General features: G+C 41.1%; 1 protein-coding gene across 1 annotated transcript; it reads left to right on the forward strand.

Moving 5' to 3' along the window:
* Positions 1 to 22,409: 22,409 nt before the first annotated feature.
* LOC123246779 (acid-sensing ion channel 2-like) lies at positions 22,410 to 23,051 on the forward strand. The gene has a single exon (XM_044675571.1). The coding sequence runs from the start codon at positions 22,410 to 22,412 to the stop codon at positions 23,049 to 23,051; it is 642 nt and encodes a 213-aa protein (XP_044531506.1).
* Positions 23,052 to 23,567: the final 516 nt, after the last annotated feature.

Raw genomic sequence — 23,567 nt, forward strand, 5'->3', positions numbered from 1 at the left:
TCTCATATCTTTGAATAAGGAAAGAATTTGTGACCGAACAAGAGACAGAAAGCATTATAAGATGCCAAATGGATAATTTTGGTTATATTAAATTTAAAAGGTTTTGCACAAAGGCAATGCAGTTAAGATGAAAAGAAATGCAGGAAACTGGGGAAAATATTTTTTACATCACATTTCTTTGATAAAGGTCTCATTTTTCAAATATATAGAGAACTGCATTAAATTTATATGAATATGAGTCATTCTGCAATTGGTAAGTGGTCAAAAGATAGAACAGGAAGTTTTCAGAAAAAAAAAAACAAAGGAATTTCTAGTTACATAAAAATGTTCTAAATCACTCGAGTAGAGAAATGCAAATTATAACAACTCTGAGATACCAACTCATACCTATTAGATTGACTAATATAACAGAAAAGGAAAATGGCTAATGGAGGGGATGTGGAAACACTAGGTCACTAATGTGTTAGAGCTATGATCTAATTCAAACATTCTGGAGAGAAATTTGGAATTATACCTAAAGGTCTATAAAATGGCGTATACTCTTTGACCCAGAAATACTACTACTAGGTTTGTATCCCAGAGAGGTTTTTAAAAAAATATTAATATGTAATTAATTAATAAATTAATTAATTAATAAAATAATTAATATTTTATAGCAGCTCTTCTTTTTATGGTGGCAAGGAACTGGAAATTGAGAGGTTATTCATCAATTGGGGAATGACTAAACACATTTTGGTATATAATTATAATGGACTACTATCATGCTATAAGAAATGATGTGCAGAATGGTTTTGGAAAAATGTGGGAAGAATTATAAGAACTGATGCAAAGTGAAATGAACAGAACTAGAAGAGCATTGTATATAGTAACAACAATAAATATGATGATCAATTATGAATGATTTAGCTGTTTTCAGCAACACGATGGTTCAAGACAGTTTCAAAGTACTCATGTTAAAAAATGCTATTCGCCTTCAGAGAAAGAACTGATGGAGTCTGAATGCAGATTGAAGCATACTTAAAAAATGTTTTTTGGTCTGTGTTTTCTTTTGCAACATGGCTAATATGGAAATATGTTTTGCATGACTGAATCTATGAAATTGCTTGCCTTGTCAAGGAGTGTTCAAATTTTTTAAAAATGAATGTTAAGGGGGCAGCTTGGTGGCTCAGTGGACTGAAAGCCAGGTCTAGAGATAGGGAGTCCTGGGTTCAACTCTGACCTCAGATACTTCCTAGCTATATGATTCTGGGCAAGTCACTTAACCCCCATTTTCTAGCTCTCAACATTCTTCTGCCTTGGAACCAATACACAATACTGATTATAAGACAAAAGGTAAGGTGTGTGGGTTTTTTAAAAAATAAATCATGATTTTTATATGTTATTAGAAAAAATAAAAATTGTTTTTTATAATTTTTAAAATTTGTTTTAAAGTATTTCCCCATGGTTACATGATTCATATTTTCTTCTTCTCCTTTTCCTTTCCCATTCCCAGAGCTGACAAGCCATTCCACTGTGTTATACATGTATTATTACTTAATACCCATTTCCATATTACTCATTTTTGTAATAATCTTTTAAAACCAATACCCCAGATCCTATACCCATATAAACAAGTGATGAATCATATATTTTATTTCTGCATTTCTACTCCCACAGTTCTTTCTCTCAACGTGGATAGCATTCTTTCTCATAAGTCCCTCGGAATTGTCTTGGCATTGCTATTAGTAGCAAAATCTATTACATTTGATTGTCCCATTATGTTTCAGTTGTTGTGAACAATGTTCTCCTGGTTCTGCTCATTTCACTCTGCATGAGTTCATGGAAGACGTACTAGCTTTTATAGAAATCTAGCAGTTCATCATTCCTAGTAGCCAAATGGTATTCCATCACCCTCATATACCACAATTTGTTCAGCCATTCCCCACTTGAGAGATACCCCCTCATTTTCCAATTCAGAAAAAAATAAAATTTTTCCTTGGAAAAAAAGAGCATTCAAAATATACATTGGTAGAATGACCTAAGATGGATTTCATCGCCTTAACTTTTTAACTACTATTACAGTGTATTATGATGCTGATATATAAACCTCATGTAAATAAGAAACAATTTGAAGTACTATTGTTTAGGCAAAGTTATGTTTTACCTCATTCTTGTACTGTACTATGCAAACAACTTTTGCTGATGGTTGTCTCCAATTAAGAAATTTCTTTCTGCCAACCAACTTCACTAATTGGATCCCAGACCTCCAGACCTCTTGAATTCAGAAGGTCACCTCTGAGCCAGGACATATCCACTCTGATAATGCTGTTTCGTTACCTACTCAGGAAAGGAAACACAAAAGTAAAAAGATCAATCTGGGATTTAGTACAAGTTTTACTCAGTACCATACTGTAATTGCTACAGAGGTGGCTAGGTAGAACAGTGGATAGAATGGTAGGCTTAGTGTCAGAAAGACATGAGTTCAAATCTAGCCTTAGACACTTACTAGCTATGTGACTCTGGGCAAGTCATTTAACTCTGCCTCAGTTTCTTCATCTATAAAATATACTGAAGTTGAAAATGGCAAACCAATCCAGTGTCTTTTCCAGGAAAACCCCAAATGGGGTCATGAAGAGTCAGACATGATTGAAAAAACAAAAGTTTTTTCAAAAAAAAAATGTAGTTACTACATGGGCATAATTATCATGACATGGGATTGAAAAGGGCTACCTTTTTTTTCAGCTCTAACTGTATTTCTTAGTTACAAGATGCCTCTTAAAGAATCAAAGTAAAAGGACAAGTAATAATCTGGTATTTTTGTCAACTAACACAATTACTCACTCCCCTGTTCCATTTCCTCCAATCTTGTTGCTAGAATGGGACAAAGAGAAAAGAACCAAACAACTTCCTTGCATTTCCCAAGGCATACCAAGATATCAAGTTCTTTTAGCACTGGGTTAAGACATGACCAGAAACAACCAGTGAGTTTATAGATAGATGGATAGATAGAACAATTATTACAAAACAGTTACTAAGCATTGGGAACTCTTAAGCGCTAGGGAACAAACAGAAGCAAGAAAGACGACCTTTGACTTCCAGTCACTTATATTCTAGTGGAGGAAGAAAATATAGAAAGAGATGCTAGAAAAAGGTAGTAGAAAAGAGAATACACAAGTAGGAGCATGCATGCCTGGGGACATGGCAAAGAAAGAGAATTTTAGGTTGATGCTTAGATCCAAAAAAAAAATGAGGGAAAGTGTTCACTTATCTAAGCTAGAGATGGAGAGTGAGGTTTTACATGGGTTGGAAATGGTAGGGGACTAGGGCATGGTGAGATCATTCCCAATATATCTCCTGTAGTTCAATTTAATCTCCACTAATGAGGAAAGACTCCATGAGCTCACTATGTGCCCATCTGTACTCACAAGATTACTCTCTATGTCCAGGAGAGATATTCCTACCAGAGACAAGTTTTCCAAGGTTGGGCAGAGATTGACTTACAAAAATCCTGGAAATATCTCCATATTGAAGCCATGGGAAGTCAAGGTTCCAGGTGGTGGTGATAGAAATGTGGAGACATGGTGGAAGACTTGGGCCATTTGATAAGTGTTGTCCCTGGATATTTATAATAAGACTCTGCAAATGCTTGGTCAGGAAAGATGGCAAGAAGGACCAGGTGATTCCTCAAGGTTGGAATGAATAAGAAACAGGGGTCAGAAGAGAACACACACAAATATGAGGACTTAGAAGTTTCATGAAAATGAGCGAACTGTGCCATATTGGGTCATGGATTGCATGAAAAAGTCAGTGTTGGGCTGAAAAGGGATTAAAAAGCTTGGTCAGTCAGAAGTGGGAAAAAACCCAGACGTTGTTGAGATAGGAGAAGCTGAGATCAGAGCATAATCCAGGGCTTTCGCAGTGATATAGTAGATATACCCTTGGGTTTGTAATTAGGAAGACGAGTTCAAATGAGCCTCAGATACTTGCTAGTGGTGTGACCCTAGGAAAGTCACTTAACCTCTGTTTGACTCAGTTTCCTCATCTGTAAATTGGAGATAATGATAGTACCTGCGTCCTAGGGTTGTTGTGATGATCAAATGAGATAGTTGTACAGTGCTTACTGGAGTGCCTGGCACATAATAAACACTATGTAAATGTTAGTTATTATTATTACTAGCCAGAAGAGACCACATGCTTAGGTCAAGTAAGCAGGCATTTTTAAAGCATCTACTATATGCCAGCCAGGTGTTTTGCTAAGCACAAATACAGTCAGAAAGAGACAGTCCCTGCCCTCAAAGAGTTTACCTATTAATGGGGGAAGATACCCCACAAAAGGAAGCTAAGGGAAGTATGTGCTGAGGATGGCTGAGTCTATAGTTAAATGGGAGAATCAGAAGTGATGTGTGCAGAGGAATGAAGACATGGGGGTCTAGGCACTTAATATGGAGGTTCTTGGAGGAGTCTGTAAATTAGAGGAAGGGCTGGAGGGACAGCATATACTTCCATTGTGAGAAGTACAGAGGTTATGTAAGATGACTTCTGTGACACAGAATAGAAAGTACTAAAGTCAAGAGCAAAGCCTGAGGAGGAATAAAGAAGGCATTAATCAAATCTTCCTCAGTCCTAAAATCATCTGAAGAATTAGGGATGTCTAGTCTGAACAAGAGAAGATTTAGGAGGGATGTGATGGCTATATTTTCCCACTTGAAAAGCTACCCTGTGGAAGAAGGATTGAAATTGTTTTTCTCAAGTCTTCTAAAGGAGAACTAGGAAGGATGGGTGGAGTTGGATTTATGCTAGATGTCAATAAATCTTCCTAACATAGAAAGGAGAGTTAGGTGGTGAAGTAGAGAGAGCACAGGGCACCTCAAATCTGGTCTCAGACTTATCAGTTATGTGACCCTGGACAAATCGCTCTGCCTCAGTTTCCTCATCTGTAAAATGAAGGGAGAAGAAAATGGGAAACTTCCAGTATCTTTGCCAAGAAAAACCCAAATGGGATCATGAAGAGTTGGACATGACTGAACAACACTTAGAAAAGTACAAACATGAAATAGTCTCATGGTTGCCCTGGCTTTGACTATGTATTGTAAGATTAAAATTAATACCCAATAACTCCAAGTATTATATTTTATGTCTTATTAATAATTACTTAAAGTAGAGGAAATAGAAAGACAAAAGTAAAGCTGAGCAAAGAGAGGTTTTCCTCCCCCCCCCCCCCACAGTAGTAGGAGAAGAGAGAGAGAGGAGGAGGGGGCAGGGTTACAGAAACTTTATCTCCAAAACATAAGGACATAACATGAGGATGAAATTGGGAGTCTGGGAACCGGATCCCTGGGGTACAAAATTCTAATTACACAGTATTTTCAAAAATAAGCAGAGTACTTTTAACCTTAATTCCTGGACACAAACACTAGAATTCTCCTCCTCCCTGTAACCTGGTTCACTGCCTTCAGCTTCCTCCATCAGGTTAGCCAGTCTCCAGTATCCCAATCCTTTATGGATAGAAGACCACACTGGGGAAGAATTCTCACTCAATTCCATAAAATTTTGTTTTGTTTTTACTGTTTTAGAATCTAAACAACCAGAAATATCTATGCTTGTAGGGATAGAGGAAAGCTGAAATATTTGGAAATTTAACCCAGATGATTTTTAAAAAAATGAAATATTCTGCTTCAGGGGGAAGTGGGTTCCCCTTTGATAAGTAGCTACATGGTGTAACTAGTCCATGGAGATGGCAGGGAAAGGCTGGGAACATGAGTGGTGGAGGGTATAAGAATAAAGAGAGCCTCTGCCAAAACTGTAATAATAAATAGAGAGCCAAGTAACCAATGTTAGAGATGGAGGGTATTTCTGAGAGTTCTGAGGCTGAATTCAGACTGGGTATTAGAAAAGAGAAAACATCACTGATACCACAGGTACATTTGAATTAGCCTGCTACCCTTTATGTTCAGAGCTGTCTAGTCAAAATAAATGGGCAAAGGAGGGCAATCTGGCCACAGACAGCAATCACAACTGTTGTGGTATTGGATCCATTGATATTTGTGAGTAGTTAGCTTGTTAGTCCCTCTGGGAAGGCAACAGGTGGCACATGGCACATGTTCTCATAGCCAAGTCTCATTAATCTGTGATATCCTGCTCTTGAGTACTGGCACCATTCCAGAGAAGCCTGTGATGACTCTGTGCCCTCAGGTTCAGTGGAAGCCGCTTAGAGTCTGTTCTCCAGCAATTGCTATTGAGGAATTGGATGGAGGATGGAGTTTCTATGTTGCACGTCTTCCATGAAAGAATATTTACTTTCTTGGAAAGAGAGATCTGTGGGTCAAAGTGCTAACACCTATCCTGTTCTCTCTACTGTGGTATATTCATTTTGGCTGAATTCTGCTCTTCCCTATTGTGCTTTTTCCTTGCTGGCAGACTCTACTATGTCATTTGGATTGTGTTTCATTGAACTCTGGATTGGTTTACCCTCTCTGATCTCTACTTAGACCAAACAGTCTTACTCCAATCAGCTGAAGCTCAACATTAGAAGGGGATTTTCTTCATCAGGGAAGATGACTCCTGGCAAAAAGATGATGGTGAATTATTTGGACAGTGTAGAAATGAGGTGAAATGCTTCCAATCCCAAAGAGCAGTTTTTCAAGCTGCTTCTTATTTAGATGAAGCACTGATGATTGGTATATGGTATATATGATGAGGTATAACAAGAAGAATGTTGTATTTGGAGCTAAAGAACCTGGGTTTGAATCTTGGGCTTGCCGCTTGATAGTGTTGTGACACTGGGCAAGCCTCTTCACATCTTCAGGCTGCTGATGCCTCCTCTGTAAAGTGAGGGAGCCCGGCTAGTTGAGCTCTAAAGATGCATTGCACTCTCTCTCTATTTTACTCTGATTCCTCTGTCCTCCATCTTTACCCTCCCCTATGGGGACTCCATACCATGGCTCAATGGTATAGCAGAGAGATTGGTGGATTTATAATCTAAGGACCTACCCAAATGGCAATTTATGTGGTTGTGGGCAGATTGTCTAACAACTAGGTGGCACGATGAGTTTGGATCTGGAATCAGGAAGACTTGAGTTCAACTCTGGACTTAAACATTTGCTACATGTGTGATCATGGCAAGTCACTTAAACCTCTGCCTGCTTTGGTTTCCTCATCTACAAAATGGGATAATAAGAGTACCTACCTATCTGGGATGCTATAAGAATAAAATGATCAAGCAGTATTATAAAGTGCTCTACAAACCTTAAGGTGCTATATACATTTTATTTTTAATTTATTTTTATTTTATTCATTAATTATGAAAATTTTTGCATGGTTACATGATTCATATTTTTCCCTCCCCTCCTCCCAAGCCCTTCCATAGCCTAAACACAATTCCACTGGATTTTACATGTGTCATTGATCAAGACCTATTTCCACATTATTGATATTTGCACTGGAGTCTACATCCCCAATCATATCCCCATTGACCCATGTGATCAAGTAGTTGTTTTCCTTCTGTGTTTCTGCTCCCACAGTTCTTTCTCTGGATGTGGATAGCATCTTTCTCAAAAGTCCCTCAGAATCGTCCTGGGTCATTGCATTGCAGCTAGTAGAGGAGTCCATTACAATCAATTGTGCCACAGTGTATCTATCTCTGTGTAGAATGTTCCCCTGGTTCTGCTCCTTTCACTCTTAGATGCTATATAAATTCTAGTTATTCTCGTTGTAATTGTTATTATTATTCTCCTCTGTGGGTTCTAGTATCTCAACTGTAAAATGCAGGATTTTGACTAAGGCTTCTTCCAGTTTTCAACCAATGATCCTCAGCCCATCTAGGATATGGATTCACTTAATAAAAGCTGACATTTATGTAGCTGCTTTATAAGTACTATTATTTTATTTTTTAAAAACTCTTACCTTCCAACTTGGACTTGATACTGTTTATTGGTTCCAAGGTAGAAGAGTGGTAAGGGCTAGGTAAAGGGGGTAAAGTGACTTGCCCAGGGTCACACAGCTAGAAAGTGTCTGAGGCCAGATTTGAACCGAGGACCCCACATTTCTGGGCTGAGCTCTCAGTCCACTGATCCACCTAGCTGCCCTCTGTAAGTGCTATCATTACATCCCTCCCCATTTTAGAAATGAAGGTCGGAGAATTTATTTGACTTCCCCAGGGTCACACAACACTCCCACCTATCAGGGAAAATTGGAACTCAGACTTACCCGATTCCTATGCCACCTCGCTTTGGGTATGAGAGTGAGGGTATGAGTGGTGGGGACCAGAGAATGCATATACCCTCACTGGGCACCTCCTCTCCTCCTCCCACTTTCCCTGTGTTTTGCTAGGAGTTGCACAGTAGGGTATCACCCCGGGATGGGGGCAGAGAGAGGGAGCACAGTGGGGTACACAAAGGCGACATGAAGCAGGATGGTCCCTCACACCATTTTTAAGCACACCAACATAGGTGATCCCCTGACAAAATTATAATTACCCTCTGGAAAAGGTCTGCTCACCAATAGCCAAAATCCCATCTTTTCCTCTCCACCCCGCAGCAATCTTTTAATCAATGCTTTCCAGCTCCAGCTGAGAAGACAGGCCCAGCCACACTGCACAACGCTTTTGAGTGAAGGACTTAAATGTCTACGCTTTCCATGCCAGACTCACTGTGGCTTTCCAACCAAGTTAATTAAACGTGCCTAGAGCCTTCTGTACACCTCCCTTGTCTGTATGTACAGCCATGCTTGTAATTGCTTGCACTCTATCTCGATCTGTTTCTACCTCAATTGCCTGATAATTTTTTCCCAGAAATGAGATCTCCTCCAAGCCAAGTTTGCATTTTTTTTTCCAAATTAGGTTTGATGCCCGCCATCCCTATTTTGATCAGTATTTACTCAAGGCTCTTTCTCTAGTCAATCAATGGACATGGAAGAGATGGTTCCTCGAAGCCTCATACAGACGGGTCTTAATTACTTTATAGTTTCAAAGCTTAGAATTCTAGACTGTTAGAACTAGTAGGGAATGGTGAGGCAGTGTGGTGTGTAGATAGTATGACAGACAGTCAAGAAGAACTGAGTTCAACTATGAACAGTGTAATGACAAGGCAGGCTCCAGGGGTCTGAAGATGAAGCATGCTACCCGTCTCTTGATGGAGAGACAAGAGACTTAAAAAAAATGTAAAATGAAACACAATTTTTGGATATGGAGAATATATATAATTAGTCTGTGCATATTTTTTCTGGGAGGTTTTCCTTTTAATTGTTCAATTGGAAAAAGAAGAAAGAGGGAAAATAGGAGGCAGCTGGGTGGCTCAGTGGATGGAGAGCCAGGTCTAGAGATGGGAGATCCTGGGTTCAAGTCCAGCCTCAGACACTTCCTAGCTGTGTGACCCTGGGCAAGTCACTTAACCCCCATTGTTCAGCCTTTACCACTCTTCTGCCTTGGAACCAATACTTGGACCCAATACAGTATTGATTCTAAGATGGAAGGTAAAGGTTTAAAATTTGTTTTTTACTTTAAAAATATTTAAAAAGAGAAAATAAATGTGTCTATAGGCTATGTGTATGGGTATATATTTATGGGTGAGTGTTGCCCAGGTAAGTCATATCTATGTACACTCAGGTTTAGCTAAATATAGCTTCCAAGGAGATATGAGTAGATATTGCTAGATTTTCATCCACATCTCTCCAAGGGAGACTTTCACGCCTGCCAGGAGGGGAGCAGAAGACTGGGGTGACAAAGCTGGTCCAATCTATTATCTTCACACTGGGGATACTAGATTAGAGATTGAGATAAAAATGATAGACCTTGGGATACACTTGACAGATACATGGGAGATGGGAATCTGACATATTATATATATATACATATATATATATTCAAAGAATTATTTGAAATTAGGTAGTACAGTAGATAGAGTGTTGGATCTGGAGTCAAGAATACCCAAGTTCAAGTCTAGCCTTAGACATTTAATAGCTGCCTGACCCTTGGCAAGTAACATATTATAATTATCCTCTAGGAAAGGACTGCCCACCAATAGCCCAAATCTCATCTTTTCTTCCCTCCCCCACAAGCAATCTTTTAATCAATGCTTTCCAGCTCCGACTGAGAAGTCAGGTCTAGCTACACTGCGCAACAATTTTGAGCGAAGGCGTTAAATGTCTACGCTTTCCATGCCAGGCTCATTGTGGCTTTCAAACCAAGTTAATTAAACATGCCTAGATCCTTCTATACACCTTATCTGTATGTACAGCCATGCTTGTAATTGCTTGCACTCTATATCAATCTGTTTCTACCCCAAATTTCTTTCATCTCTACATTCCTCAGTTTCTTCATCTGTAAAATGGAGACAATTATTATAGAATCTCCTCCTTGGGCGGTTATGAAAATTTAAATGAACTAATATTAGTAAAGCAATTTGCAAACCTTAAAAAGCTGTATAAATATTAACTATTATTATTACTGATGTAGTAAACATTATTATTATTAATGGACAGAAAGGAGTAGAGCAAGGGCGTACAATCGGGACTGGACATAAAATAGAAGGAAAGCCAATGGCTGTTGGACATTGGGATGAGTAAGAGACAGAGTGATGGACTTAGCAAAGCATGAACTAATATTAGTAAAGCAATTTACAAACCTTAAAAAGCTATATAAATACTAGCTATTATTATTATTGATATAGTAAACATTATTATTATTAATGGACAGAAAGGAGTAGAGCAAGGGCATACGATCGAGACGGACATAAAACAGAAGGAAAGCTAGTGGCTGTTGGACATTGGGATGGGTAAGAGAAAGAGTGATGGACTTAGCAAAGCATCTAGAAATGCTGCCATTATATAAAGCTCTGAATTCTAAGAATGGAGACTCTTGCAACTTCTAATTTGTGACACAAGAGGGAGAGGAAGTTCCATTTATAGAGAATCCAGGCAGCTATAAACTTCTCTGGCCCCAGTTTTATCTCTTTTAAATATTTTCTCTCCCACTCCCCCCCCCCTCTATTTTTAGCATGGGACTGCTCATAACTTGTGTTTTAATAACATTATTTAAACCCTGTTTGTTGACCAACGGCCTAAGGAGTCTGAATGTGTTGAATGGACCTTTGACTTTGAGGGGGAAAGCCATAGATGGGCAATGCTTGTTTTCTATTTTCTCTTCTTCTAGAGGGGTTAAATAGATTAAAATAAAGAAAGGGAGGAGAGAGAAGAAAAGGACTGAAAATTTAGAGCTAGAAAAGATCTCAGAGTCCATTAATAATTCCTCATCTGTAAAATAACACAGAGAGGTCAAGGGATTTTCCCAGGGTCCCATAGCAAGGTGGCACAGTGGATAAAGTGCTGGTTCTAGAAGACATGAGTTCAAATCCAGCCTCAGACATTTGTCTAGCAGTGTGATCTTGGAGGAGTCATTTAGTCTCTGTCTGCCTCAGTTTCTCCATGTATAAAATGGGGATCAAAACAGCATCTATCTCACAAGGTTGTTGTGAGGATCAAATGGTATAATATTTATAAAACATTATTAGCCCAATCCTTGGCACATAGTAGGTGCTAGGTAAATGTCTGTTTCCTTTGTTTCCCCATGCCCCTAATCACACTGAGTTAAATGTCTAAGGAGGGATTTGAAGTCAGATTTTCATGAAGTTGGATAGGTAGGAGAACTTTTCACTTTCTGAGAATAGAATAAAAAAAGCAAAATTCACCAACCAAGCACTGGAGTCCTCTTTAGCTGGATCCACCTTCCAAAAGCCTTGACTCTTCCCAAGCAATCTATTCTGCCTGAGATGGCTTACTCTCCGAAACAGACTGCAATCCTGAATCACCCAACTGCTGGCAGAGGAATGGATCTGGAGCCAGAAAACTTGGGTTAAATTCCGGAGCTGCAAGTTACTCGTGGGACCTTGGGAAAATCACATGCTGTCTCCAGGTCTCCATTTCCTTGTCTGTATAATGATGGGGTAGGAATTAAACATTTCTCGGCTCTTTAACAGCTCTAACATTTTATCCTTCTAGGTTTCCTGGCCATTAAAAATTATGTTCATTTATTTAAAAAAGAATTATGAAAAAAGTGTTCCTAGAAGGTTTGAGGAACAGCTAGGTGACACCATAGTGTACAGACTGTGGGACTGTCAAGCCAAGAAGACTTATCTTCCTGAGTTCAAATCCAGTCTTAGACACTTACTAGCTGTGTGACCCTGGGCAAGTCACTTAGCCTTGTTTGCCTCAGTTTGCTCATCTATAACATGGAGAAGGAAAATACAAACTACTCCAATATCTCTGCCAAGAAAACCTCAAGCAGGGTCATGAAGAGTCAAAAACAACTGAAACAGACTGAACAACCACGATAAGAGAAAGTTTGAAATTCTTTGAGGTTCCTTACAGTTCTCCATCCATGTATTATTCTGATGACCTGACTTGTTCAGGTATCATCTAACACCCATATGTCTTCCAGTAAGAGACCTTAATTGCTTAATCATTCCCAGTTCTGCCACCGACTAATTCTGTGATGTGGAGCACTTCACTGAATTCTTGACCTTACTTCCCTCATTGGTAATATTTAGTTGTATTAGAAAATCTCTGGGGGGCCTTCTTCCTCTAATCTATGATGTTATGGTCTACAAGAGACAATAGGATTGAGCAGAGTGAGTGCTGGCCTTGGAGCCAGGAAGTTTGGGCTTCAAATCCTGCCTCAAGACATTAAGTAATTATTCCATGCTGAGGGTACTTTACTTAACCTCTATGGACCTCAATTTCCTCACATATGAAATAGAAAAAAACAACTAATAGCACCTGTCTCCTAGGGTTGCTGTGGGGATCAAACTCAGTAATATATGTGAAGCATTGCACGAGCCTTAAAATCCCATGTAAAGGTCACTTCTCTTACTATGATCACCATTACTTTAAATGATCATCAACTCTAAACCTCATGGTCTTCTAGGCAATAAAGGGGTCTCACTTTAAGAAAAGTCAAAGGAAGAAAATCTCAACTTCTTAAACCTATAAATTAGGGGGCGATTATTCCCATTTACAAAGAATTCTTCCATTTGAAAAAGAAATCATAATATGGTCCCTTTAAATAGACAGCTCCACTGGAAGGTTGTTTGTTTGTTTTTTCCCTTCAAGATCTTTAGATGACAGAAGTTAGTGATGCTCCAAAATGTAAAGCTCTAGTTCTGGGAGCCACTTCTGGGTGTGGATCAATGAGAAGTAAAAAGAAATCATTTCTGAAGTCCTGGGAAAGGAAGAAAGGAAGATTCAAACTGAACTCTGTCTTGAGTTTTTTAAGGACTGTGCTCTGTGAGCTTTAACTGTATTTGCATGCAATCTCTGAGTCTCAGAGATTTTTAGCAAGGGCTTCCAGGAACTGTATTCTTATGTTAACTGCAGAGAGGAAAGATCCTTCCCAGAAAAGGAGCAAATAATGGAACTTGGACTCCCGTGAACTAGATTCAGACCTAGCGAGAGCTTGATCATAAACAAAGGGATCATAATACTCTCATAAAAATAGGTAACCATATAACATAGAAGTCATATGAATCAAATAAACCAGAAACATAAAACATATGATCATAAAACCATTCTTTAGGTCATGATACCCTCATCTTAGAGTAGATCTCTAGGGGAAAATCTCTAAAAACAAAGAGTAAATATGATTCATATCTAGGATTTTTCCCAATAGGGATGAACAGGTTTCCTTTCATTTTTTTTCATGCTTTTCTTTTTTATTTAATTTTATTGATTAAGAAAAAATTTCCACAGTTATATGATTCATATTCTTTTTCTCCCTTCCTTCCACTCCCCTCCCATAACCAACGTGCAATTAACAGGTTTCCTTTTAGAAAATATACTCAATGTGCAAAGTAAATATCAAGGATTAGACAGCTATTTATTTTCTCCAATATGCAAAGTAGGTATCAGGCTTTGGACAGCTATTTATGTTCTCCATTACTAGTGGAGGAATGGTTCCAATAGAAGCTCTATGACATGGAGAGGCAACCCAGGGAGCGGAGATCCAGTCTCAAGCTTGCCTAGGTCAACTCGTGTTCTTACTTCCATGTGCTCAAGCTGTAGCCTTTGTTGCTTTTGGAGACAGGGATGGAGGTGAGAGACAAGGTAACCCCTTTCTGCCTTGCTGGAAGTCCCAGGGATAACTAGCAGAATATTAATATGACACCCTCGAAAGGAGAATAGGTGGAGACTTTGTACAATCTAATAGCCTAGAGAGAGTTGTCCTTCATGATTTCATTTTTAATACAATCTCTAAGTCATAACGACCAAAGCATAGACCAGGAGCTACTGGTTGAACATGCATTTTAGCAAAGGATCAGAGGGCATGTCCTCCTAGAAGGAGCCAGAGACCCTGCCAAGCTCCATGAGAAGTGCTTGAGGCTAGCAAGTCAGGAAGTTTCTTTAATTATTCCCATCACACTATGATCACAGGATTTGGTTCTGGAAGAAACCAAAGAAATTGTATAATTGATGTCTTCATGTTGTAGGCCCAAGTAGGGGAGCTGATTTGTCCAAAGTTGTACAATTACTCAACTTAAGTTTTCTCCCTTGAAATTTGGTGCTCTTGATGCATCCTATCTGTTATATCCCTGGTTGGCTTTTGTCACAATGACCTACCTTTTTGGCATCCCTGTATATCAGAGGAAGAGAGGGAAGAAACCAAAGTTTGAAAAACAATACCTTGCCATGTTGGCTTCCTTTAGAATTTTGGAATGAGAATAATAATAATAGCTGGCATTAATGTACCACCTTAAGTTTTGCAAAGTTCTTTATATAATCTCATTTGCACCTTAGGCAATGACCAAGTGAGGTAGGTGTCACAGTTATTATTATCCCCATTTTACAGGTTAGGAAATTGAGGTCCAGAGAGGTTAAATTGTGATCCTACAGGGAGTTTGGGTGGGAAGTGGAATTGGAACCCATCTCTTCCTAACTCCAAGTCCAACATTCTCTCATTACACAACACTGCCTATATTGCTCTTTGGTTTCTCAGGGAGGTTATTCCAGGCTCAGAGCTGTGATGAAGCATTTATGTGCCTCTGGCATGGCTTGAAAATTGGGCCTCCTGTGGCTAAGATCCTCTGTGTTCTACTGATAACAGATGTGACTTGATGGATCACAAAAACAAATGTCCTGAGAACAGGATTTTCCTGGCTTTAAAATGATGCACATTTATGAAAAGAATTTTCATAAAGTTATGCCCCCTATATGTTGTCCCCTAGGCAACATGCCTACCCCTAGTTAGAGTTCTGTTCAGATTTGAGAAAAATGAATTCCCATGGCTGAGTCTCTAGGAAAATGGTTGATTTTAAAGAGATATACTTCTGCACTGTTTGCTATGCCACAAGAATATGTGGGAGTTGGGAGGACTGAACCAGCTTACTGTGACTCTCTGCTTAGTACAGCTGGCTCATCCTCCCTCCTGCATTGCTGAGGTATGAGAGATGGAAGTGGGGTGGTACATGGAGAAAGAGCTCCTAGAATACTGTATCATTATCAAGCATCTCAATTCTTCCAGACTGGCTCCCTCTTGTCCTGTATCCCTGAGAGAGCTCATAGCATGAGGCTGAGGTGATGACAGAGCACTGGTCTTTGAAAGAACAGGAGAGAGGTGGCGGGAGCTATTTGAGGACAAAGCACGAAACAGGGGTTCATATAGAAACCTTCCTGGATGTTAATGGTTACAGAGGAAGCTTCAGCACTAAAACAGATGCAAGGGAGCAGTGGGCTCATTAACCTGGTGATGCTGAGGAAAAACTAAGTAAGAATCCCAGAATGTGCCCTTGATATGACGTTTGTTAAATAATGTCTCCTTTAATGGGGACCTTACAACAACAATGAAGCTTTAATCATTTGACCAGGACAAGAATTAGAAGAGCCTCACTTTAGAAATGGAAGGAACCTGGAGGTCATTTATACTTGATTATACAGAGAGGGAAACTGAGGTCCAGAAAGGATGGTAACTTATCTGTGGTCAGCTACTTACTGGTAAAAGCTATGTTGTTGTTGTTGTTGAGTCCTGTCTGAATCTCTATGACCTCTTTTGGGGTTTTCTTGGCAAAGATCCTGGAGTGGTTTGCCAATTCCTTCTCCAACTCATTTTCCAGATGATGAACTGAGGGCCAGGGTCCCAAGGTAGTGTCTGAGGCCATATTTGAACTCTTGAACACGAGTCTTCCCAAGTCCAAGCCCCAGAGCTCTATTACTGCGCCCCCTAGCAGCCAAGAGCTAACTAGAAACTTTAAACTGCTCCAAAAGACCTAGTCAGTTAAGCAAATGAATATTCCAAACTAGATTGCTGAGAGGAATGTTTAACCTACAGAAGAGTATAAGCTCTTTTTAAGGACTTTGAGGAGTTGTTTGTATGTAAATGGTTGCTGCTAATTACAAATGAGTCTTATCTATTCATTAAAACAGGACCTAAAGTAATGCTTCTTGGAAACTCTTTATGAACCATTAGCTTGAATTACCATATGTCTTAGACAGTAATAAAACTGGATTCCTCTTAAAATATCCTGTAATTCAGACTTAATTTCAGATCCACATTTCCCACTGCTTATCTCAGAACCTTCTGCCATACTTGATCCCACTAGGGTCATTCTTTGACTATCAGCAGAAAGACCTACCATGACAGGACAGAGAAATCGGGGCTTTGGGAGGATTTTTTGTTTTGCTTTGTTTTGTTTTGTTTTTTTTATTCTTAAATCTTGGATGTGAAGGATAAACCAAAGATATGACTTATCTGAAAAAAAAAATGCTGGGTGCATTGTAGTGGGGCTATTGGCTCAACATGATTTCATAGTGTAATTTGGTAGCCCAAAAACATATGATCAAAGCCTTATTAAAAGAGTAATAATTTTCCATACTAGGGAGTGGGTAGTCTTATGCAGTGGTTAGACCAAATTTAAAGTTGTGGTTCAGTCATTTCCGACTCTTTGTGACCCCATTTGGAGTTGCTCTTCAGTCATTTCCGACTCTGATCCCATTTGGAGTTGTTGGTTAATCATTTTTGACTCTTTGTGACCCCATTTGGAGTTGTTGTTCATTCATTTCCGTCTCTGATCCCATTTGAAGTTGTTGTTCAATCATTTCTGACTCTTTGTGACCCCATTTGGAGTTGTTGTTCAGTCATTTCCAACACTTTGTGACCTCTTTTGGGATTTTCTCAGGCAAAGATACTGGAGTGGTTTGACATTTCCATCTCCAGCTCATTTTACAGATGAGGAAACTAAAGCAAATAAGGTTAAGTGACTTGCTCAGGGTCCCACAGTTAATAAGTGTCTGAGGTCCAATTTGAACTTAGTGTTCCTTGACTCCAGGCCCAGTGCTCTATTCACTGTGCCATCTAGCTGTCCTGCATTTGGAGCACTTTGCTTCATTTTGGGCACTCCATTTGGTTTTAAGCACTCCATATTTAATTTGCTAGACTGTATCCAGAAGTGGGTGACCAGAATTGTGGAAGACTTCCAGATTATGAAAATGATCAGTTGAAGGAACTGGGGAATTTTTACCTGGAGAAGAGAAGATTTGGAGACAAGACAGGATGGAGGAAGAGATAAAGTAGCAGGTTTTCAAGTATTTAAATGGAGATTAGATAGAAGAGAAATTAGATTTTCTCTGCTTGACCCTATAAAAAGTATTTTTAACTTGGGGTCTATACATATAAGGAAAGGGAAAAGGGTTGGGCTTAGGAATCTTAGAGGGGGAGATGGCCATCCTTATGATGATAGAGTCAAGAGATCACAGAGTGATCTTGTGAGAGAGGATAGAGTTCCACTCCTGCTACTCCTCTAGTCTTTTTTTCTAGAATCTTTGCAATGCTTAGTAACTGAAAAGAAAGGAAGGTCTGATTCCCATGCTTACCCAGCTATAACCCTTTACTAGAAGAAAAATCATCATTGGAGTTAATGTGAGAGGACCTACTATTTCTATAAAGTTGGGAAAGTTCTTTATGCCTCAGTGTTCTAGTTTTCAAAATGATCTCATTCTAAGGTCCCTTCTAGATCTAAATCTTATGGTACCCCTTAAATCATGAGGTAAGGCTTGATTAATCTCACCATTGTCTGACCCATTAACAATATTACTTTTGTCTTATTTCTGAAGGTTTAAGCTCCCCATCTTAGCATCATAGGATCATGGATTTACAACTAGAAGGCATCTCAGAGAGGTCATTTTATCCAATCCTTTCATTTTCTATCTAGGGAAACTGAGGTCTAGAGAAATTAGAAAGAGACATGACATGCCCAAGTCTTGAATGGTAATATTGTGATTCAAATCTAGATCCTTGGATTCCCATTCTAGCACTGTTTACACCAATGGTGTCAACAAATAGAAATGGATCCTTTGTGGCTGCATATTGACTTAGAAAACCACAAATTAATATTATCTTTATCATTATGTTTTATTTTTATTTATTTTGTTGAACATTCCCCAATTATATTTTAATATAATTTAATATGGTTCTGGCTAAACTCTGGTTTTGTGGGCTGTAGGCCAAGAATTTGACACCTCTGATTCATGCTTTATCACATGGCCTCTCATTCCTAAATCTTTAAGGTAGATGAAAAGCAAGGCTACTTTCATGAGGTTACTTGCCTGGCCAACTTAGCAGCCAGGTTCAAACTCCTCTGAGGAACAGAAGAGGGAAAAGGATTTGAATGGGGGATTTGAGGAGGAAAACCTCTAATCTTGAATTTGAGAGTGCTAGTCTTGCAGTCAGAAAGACTCATCTTCCTGAGTTCAAATCTAACATTGGGCACTTACTAGCAATATGACCCTGGTCAAGTCACTTAGACCTGTTTACTTCCGTTTCCCCATCTGTATGAATCTGAGAATGGCAAACCAATCCACTATCTCTGCCAAGAAAACTCCAAATGGGATCATGAAGAGTCCGATACAATGGAAATAACTGAACCACCACTACCACAACAAAATGACCTGGGACTGTGAGACTTTTTTATAGTCTATGTTAGGAAGTCACATCTTCTTGGGAACTGCACTGGGGATCTGGATGGATAGACTCTTTCTGGCTGGAAGTATAGATTTTGTCCATGTTGGTTTACCTTTCAAAGTGACCTTTGCATATTATAGATGCAGTGGCTATCAACTTAAGGAGAGCCATTTCTTTCTTGATAGAGGTAGAATTTTATTTCAAGTCAGTTCAAAACTAAGGAAAGAGCAAAGAAATACTTGGTAATTGCCATGAGGGTAGGAAGAAGATCAGACCATCAGAGAAAACTATAGCCCTTTGGGTTCCTGGGTATTTGTAGTTAGATATCCGAGAGGAATCATTTCCTAATTATGATCCACAGAAGCTCACAGCCCCAAAACACATTGTTATGAAAAGAAAATTAACCTGGCACATTGGAAAGAGTATTGGGTTTCAGATAAGCTGGCCTGGGTTTGAATCTTCCCTCAGCTACCTATTACTTTGGACAGGTCCCTTCAGGTCTAGGGACCTCAGGGTTATCCACTAGAAAACAAAGCTTTTGAACTTGATTTTTTTTTCCTAAGATCCAGTCACAATGCCCATTTCTATGTCTTGTCTCCATACAGATCCCACCCCTTTAACATATCAGGGACTTGGGGAATGGAGTCACCATTGAAGTTATCCAGCACTTGACAGCCAGTCAATGTAGTGAACCGAGAATAGGTCTCAGAGTCACTAAGTCCCAAATTCAAAGTCCATCTCTGCCATAATGGGTGGGTGAGCCTAGGCAAGCCATGTTACTTCTATGTGCCCTGAACAACTTTCTGAGATCATTGGTTGTAGAAAAGCTTCTGGTCTGCATTGCTAAAGGGAGCTTCCTTCATTTGAATTTGAAAAGGGAGCTTCTCCAACTGAAGTTCCTTGTACAAATCAAACCACATATCTAGTTTTAAAACACAGAAAATCACATATAAGAGATGAATATGGGGGACAGCTAGGTGGCTCAGCGGATAGAGAGTCAGGCCAAGAGACAAGAGGTCCTGGGTTCAAATCTAGCTTCAGACACTTCCTAGCTGTGTGACTCTGGGCAAGTCTCTTAACCCCCATTGCCTAGCCTATCTTCTGTCTTAGAATCAATACTTATTCTAAGATGGAAGATAAGAGTTTAAAAAAAAAAAAAACTAATATGGGACTTCCCGTAGCAGAACTTGGATGTCAAGAAAGGAGAAAGACTAGACAAATTCAATTCACATCCACAGAAAGAGACCTAGCCCTAGATTTCAGCCTGGCATTAAGGGTGAGAGAGGCTAGATGGGCCAGGAAATCACATGGTCTGTTTGGAGTGTATGTGAGGCTAAACAGGGAAGAGTTTACTGCTTGGTTCTGCTGGGGGTGTTATCACTCTCATTAGTAAACCTGGTATCAATAAACAAGCATTGAGCACACAATGCCACTTGCTGCTTCAAAAACTGACTGAAAAACCACCCCCTATTTGGATTGGCTTCAGAAAGAGGCCAGATTGGATCCAAGACACTCCAAAGCAGATCAAAACAAGGAGAGAAATGATCTCAGCTGCTCTTCTCTCCTCAAGCATCTTTCCAAGACTGTTAGCGAGGTCTTGGATGCAGCTGAGAGGGGAGCCTAAGCCCCTAGAAAAGAATGCCCTAGAAAGGCTGGGGAGAGGCTGTCAGGTTGGCCAGAGAGATTATCCATTAGGTATCTGTTATACCTATTCTATATTCTATATAGCTATTATATAGATAGAATTTAAACATATAGGAAGGAGATCTGGTATTTCTTTCTAAGCTTGGCAGTGCAACCTTAGGTTGGCTATTTAACCTCTCTGTTCCTCTTTCCCTTGGAAGGCGACAAGGAGGCAGGAACACTTTGCCAGGACTTTCTGAATTGACTCCCTAGTCTTGAGTCCTGGCATGGAGCAAGGAGCACCCATTTGCCAGCTGGAACTTGATGCCAATAGAATTTTGGAACCCCAGAGGTCAAATCAGAGCCTCATCCCTCTCTTCAATCCACAGCTGTGCTCCCATCTGGCAAATCCTTAGGAAAACACACACACACACACACACACACACACACACACACACACACACACACACACACACGCTGAGTACATTAAGCCCTACCTGGATCCCCAGCTGTCACATTCTTTTTCAGGTATCACTTCTTCTGCCAGATCCTTAATGGGGATTGGGGGACCACCTGTTGCGGTGTCTCCCGCTCTGAAGGGGAGGGAGGAGGGAGAACCTGACCTCCCTAAATGCTAGAGATGTCTGTCAACTTCTTCCTTTCTGAGCATGTCGGGGTTTTGGTCTGTTCTCCTTAGCTCCATTCTTCCAAAAAACCCAGGGGAAGGATCTTTGCTAGTAACAAAATGGGGCTTCCGACCTCATCTCTCAACTTAGATCCAGTCCCCTTGCAAAAGGCTGGAGCCAAAGCCCTTCCGTTTAGGCAAGCATCCCGCGGAAGGAATCAATAAAGTGCTCACCACCCCATGGACTGACTGACTGTTGCCCACCTCCAGCTCGTGGCCACTTGGTTCCCTGGGGGAGAGGGAGAAAGAAGGCAAAATGAAACTTTCTACCTGTGCCTAGCATCCATAACCAGCAATCCCTCCCTTTCCCCACCTCCCCAAGTCGCTGCGTGGGAGTGGGGAGAGGGGAGCTCTATCTGGGGAGTTCTGCCTCTGGATCCCTTCTCTCCGTGCTTACGATTATGATTTTTTTTTTTTTTTTAGCCTCTTGCATCCCTCTCTCCTGCTCCTAGATCAGCAGCCCTCCTTCGTCTCCGAGGAGGCTGCCTGCTGGCATTTGGAACACTGCCCATCAGAGGAAGCTGGGTAGGAGGGAGGGAGCCAAGGAATGAGCAGGGAAAGGAACAGGGTTCCAGAGTCCAGAACCAGGGGTGGGGGGGAATAGAGCGAATCCAGCCGGTCTCACTGCCTGCCGTGGGCTGTGCTGATGCTCTGCGGTACATCAGTGCATCCAGGCTGACATCCCTCTAGATGCTTAACACAGGGCATTATGCACTGGTTAACAGGCTGGGAGCTGCTGAGAGACTTGTTTTAAGCATTCTCTCTTGCTTGCTTTTAATCTTGTCTCTAGTGGTGTGTGTGTGTGTGCAGGGGAAGGACTTTATTTCCATTGGCTAAGCCCTCCCTTCCCACCCACATCTCTTCCACATCACCTTGGTGTCTCCCCCAAATAAAACCAGCCCTCCTTATCGCACCGAGGAACGAGGTAGAGTTTGAATGGATTTTATATAAACACTCACCCTGCCAAGCGACCGCTGAGCTCCCAGGATAAACTCACAGCATCTGGCCTGGTTCTCTCTTTCTGCTCCCTCCCCCCCCCTCACCATCCCCCTCCCTTCCCTCCCCCTACCCCACTCCATTCCACTCACAACTAAGGGTTTAAGCATATTTAGGGGGATTCAAAAACTCTCCCTCTCTCTAAATTCACCAACCTGAACTCAGTTTCAGGATTCCAAGCAGGTCCCAATGGATCTCAAGGATACCACCAGTGAAGGCAGCCTGCAGCCGTCCAGCATCCAGATCTTTGCCAACACGTCCACCCTCCATGGCATCCGGCACATCTTTGTGTATGGGCCCCTGACCATCCGCCGCGTGCTGTGGGCTTTGGCTTTCATGGGCTCGCTGGGCCTGCTGCTGGTGGAAAGCTCGGAGCGCATCTCCTTCTACTTAACCTACCAGCATGTCACCAAGGTGGACGAAGTAGTTGCCCACAGCCTGGCCTTCCCCGCCGTGACATTCTGCAATCTCAATGGCTTCCGGTTCTCCCGCCTCACCACCAATGACCTGTACCACGCTGGAGAGCTTCTGGCCCTGCTCGACGTCAACTTGGATATCCCCAATCCACACCTGGCTGACCCCAGCGTCCTGGAGGCCCTACGGGAGAAGGCCAACTTCAAGCACTACAAACCCAAGGTCTTCAGCATGAGAGAGTTCTTGGAGCGTGTTGGCCATGACCTGAAGGATATGATGCTCTACTGTAAGTTCAAAGGACAGGAGTGTGACCACCAGGACTTCACCACCGTGAGTAACTTGGTTTTCGGTTCTCTTTGGGGCTTTCCGTTCTTGGCCATGAAGGGTTCTTGGGGAGCTCTGATGACTTGGTTTTGAGGTCCGCCGATTCGCTAGAGCAGGGCGGCAGGCCATGCCAATGGGTGAAGGCTGTAAGCAGGGGCAGGCCAGTTGGGCAGCCAGGTGAGTTTGGCAGAGTTTGGCTTGCCATTTACCAGATTTGTGGAAAGGAGAGCAGCCTGCTGAGTCCCGGTGTTGTGTCCAGAATCTTGTAGTCTACGCAGAAGGGAGCTGGAGGTCAGAGGACCCCGGCCTTGGAGAGGATCTCTGTGGCACTGCATCCGGGGCTATGTGCAATTGGCCTTCTACCACTCTGGTAGGGAAGAGTCCTGAACTAGCTATCCAGAAGCCCCTCGGTGCCCGAGGAATGTGACTGTATTGCTTCAGTAGTGGGTGATATGGTAGCTCGCTCTCTCCTCGCTCTCTGCTTGGAAGTGGAAGCAGTCAGGAGGCAGCAATCACAGGCAGAATCGGCTGGAGCTTCTGGGCATGGGGGTAGGGGGCACGGTGGAAGAACACACAAGGAGAGTGGCCTGGTGCTGAGGGGATGGTTCA

This window comes from Gracilinanus agilis, chromosome 4 (assembly GCF_016433145.1).
Source record: "Gracilinanus agilis isolate LMUSP501 chromosome 4, AgileGrace, whole genome shotgun sequence".
NCBI classification, from domain to species: Eukaryota; Metazoa; Chordata; class Mammalia; order Didelphimorphia; family Didelphidae; genus Gracilinanus; species Gracilinanus agilis.

What these genes read in the sequence shown, in the direction of transcription:
- LOC123246779 (XM_044675571.1), top strand. Translation starts at nt 22,410, where the DNA reads ATGGATCTCAAGGATACCACCAGTGAAGGCAGCCTGCAGCCGTCCAGC.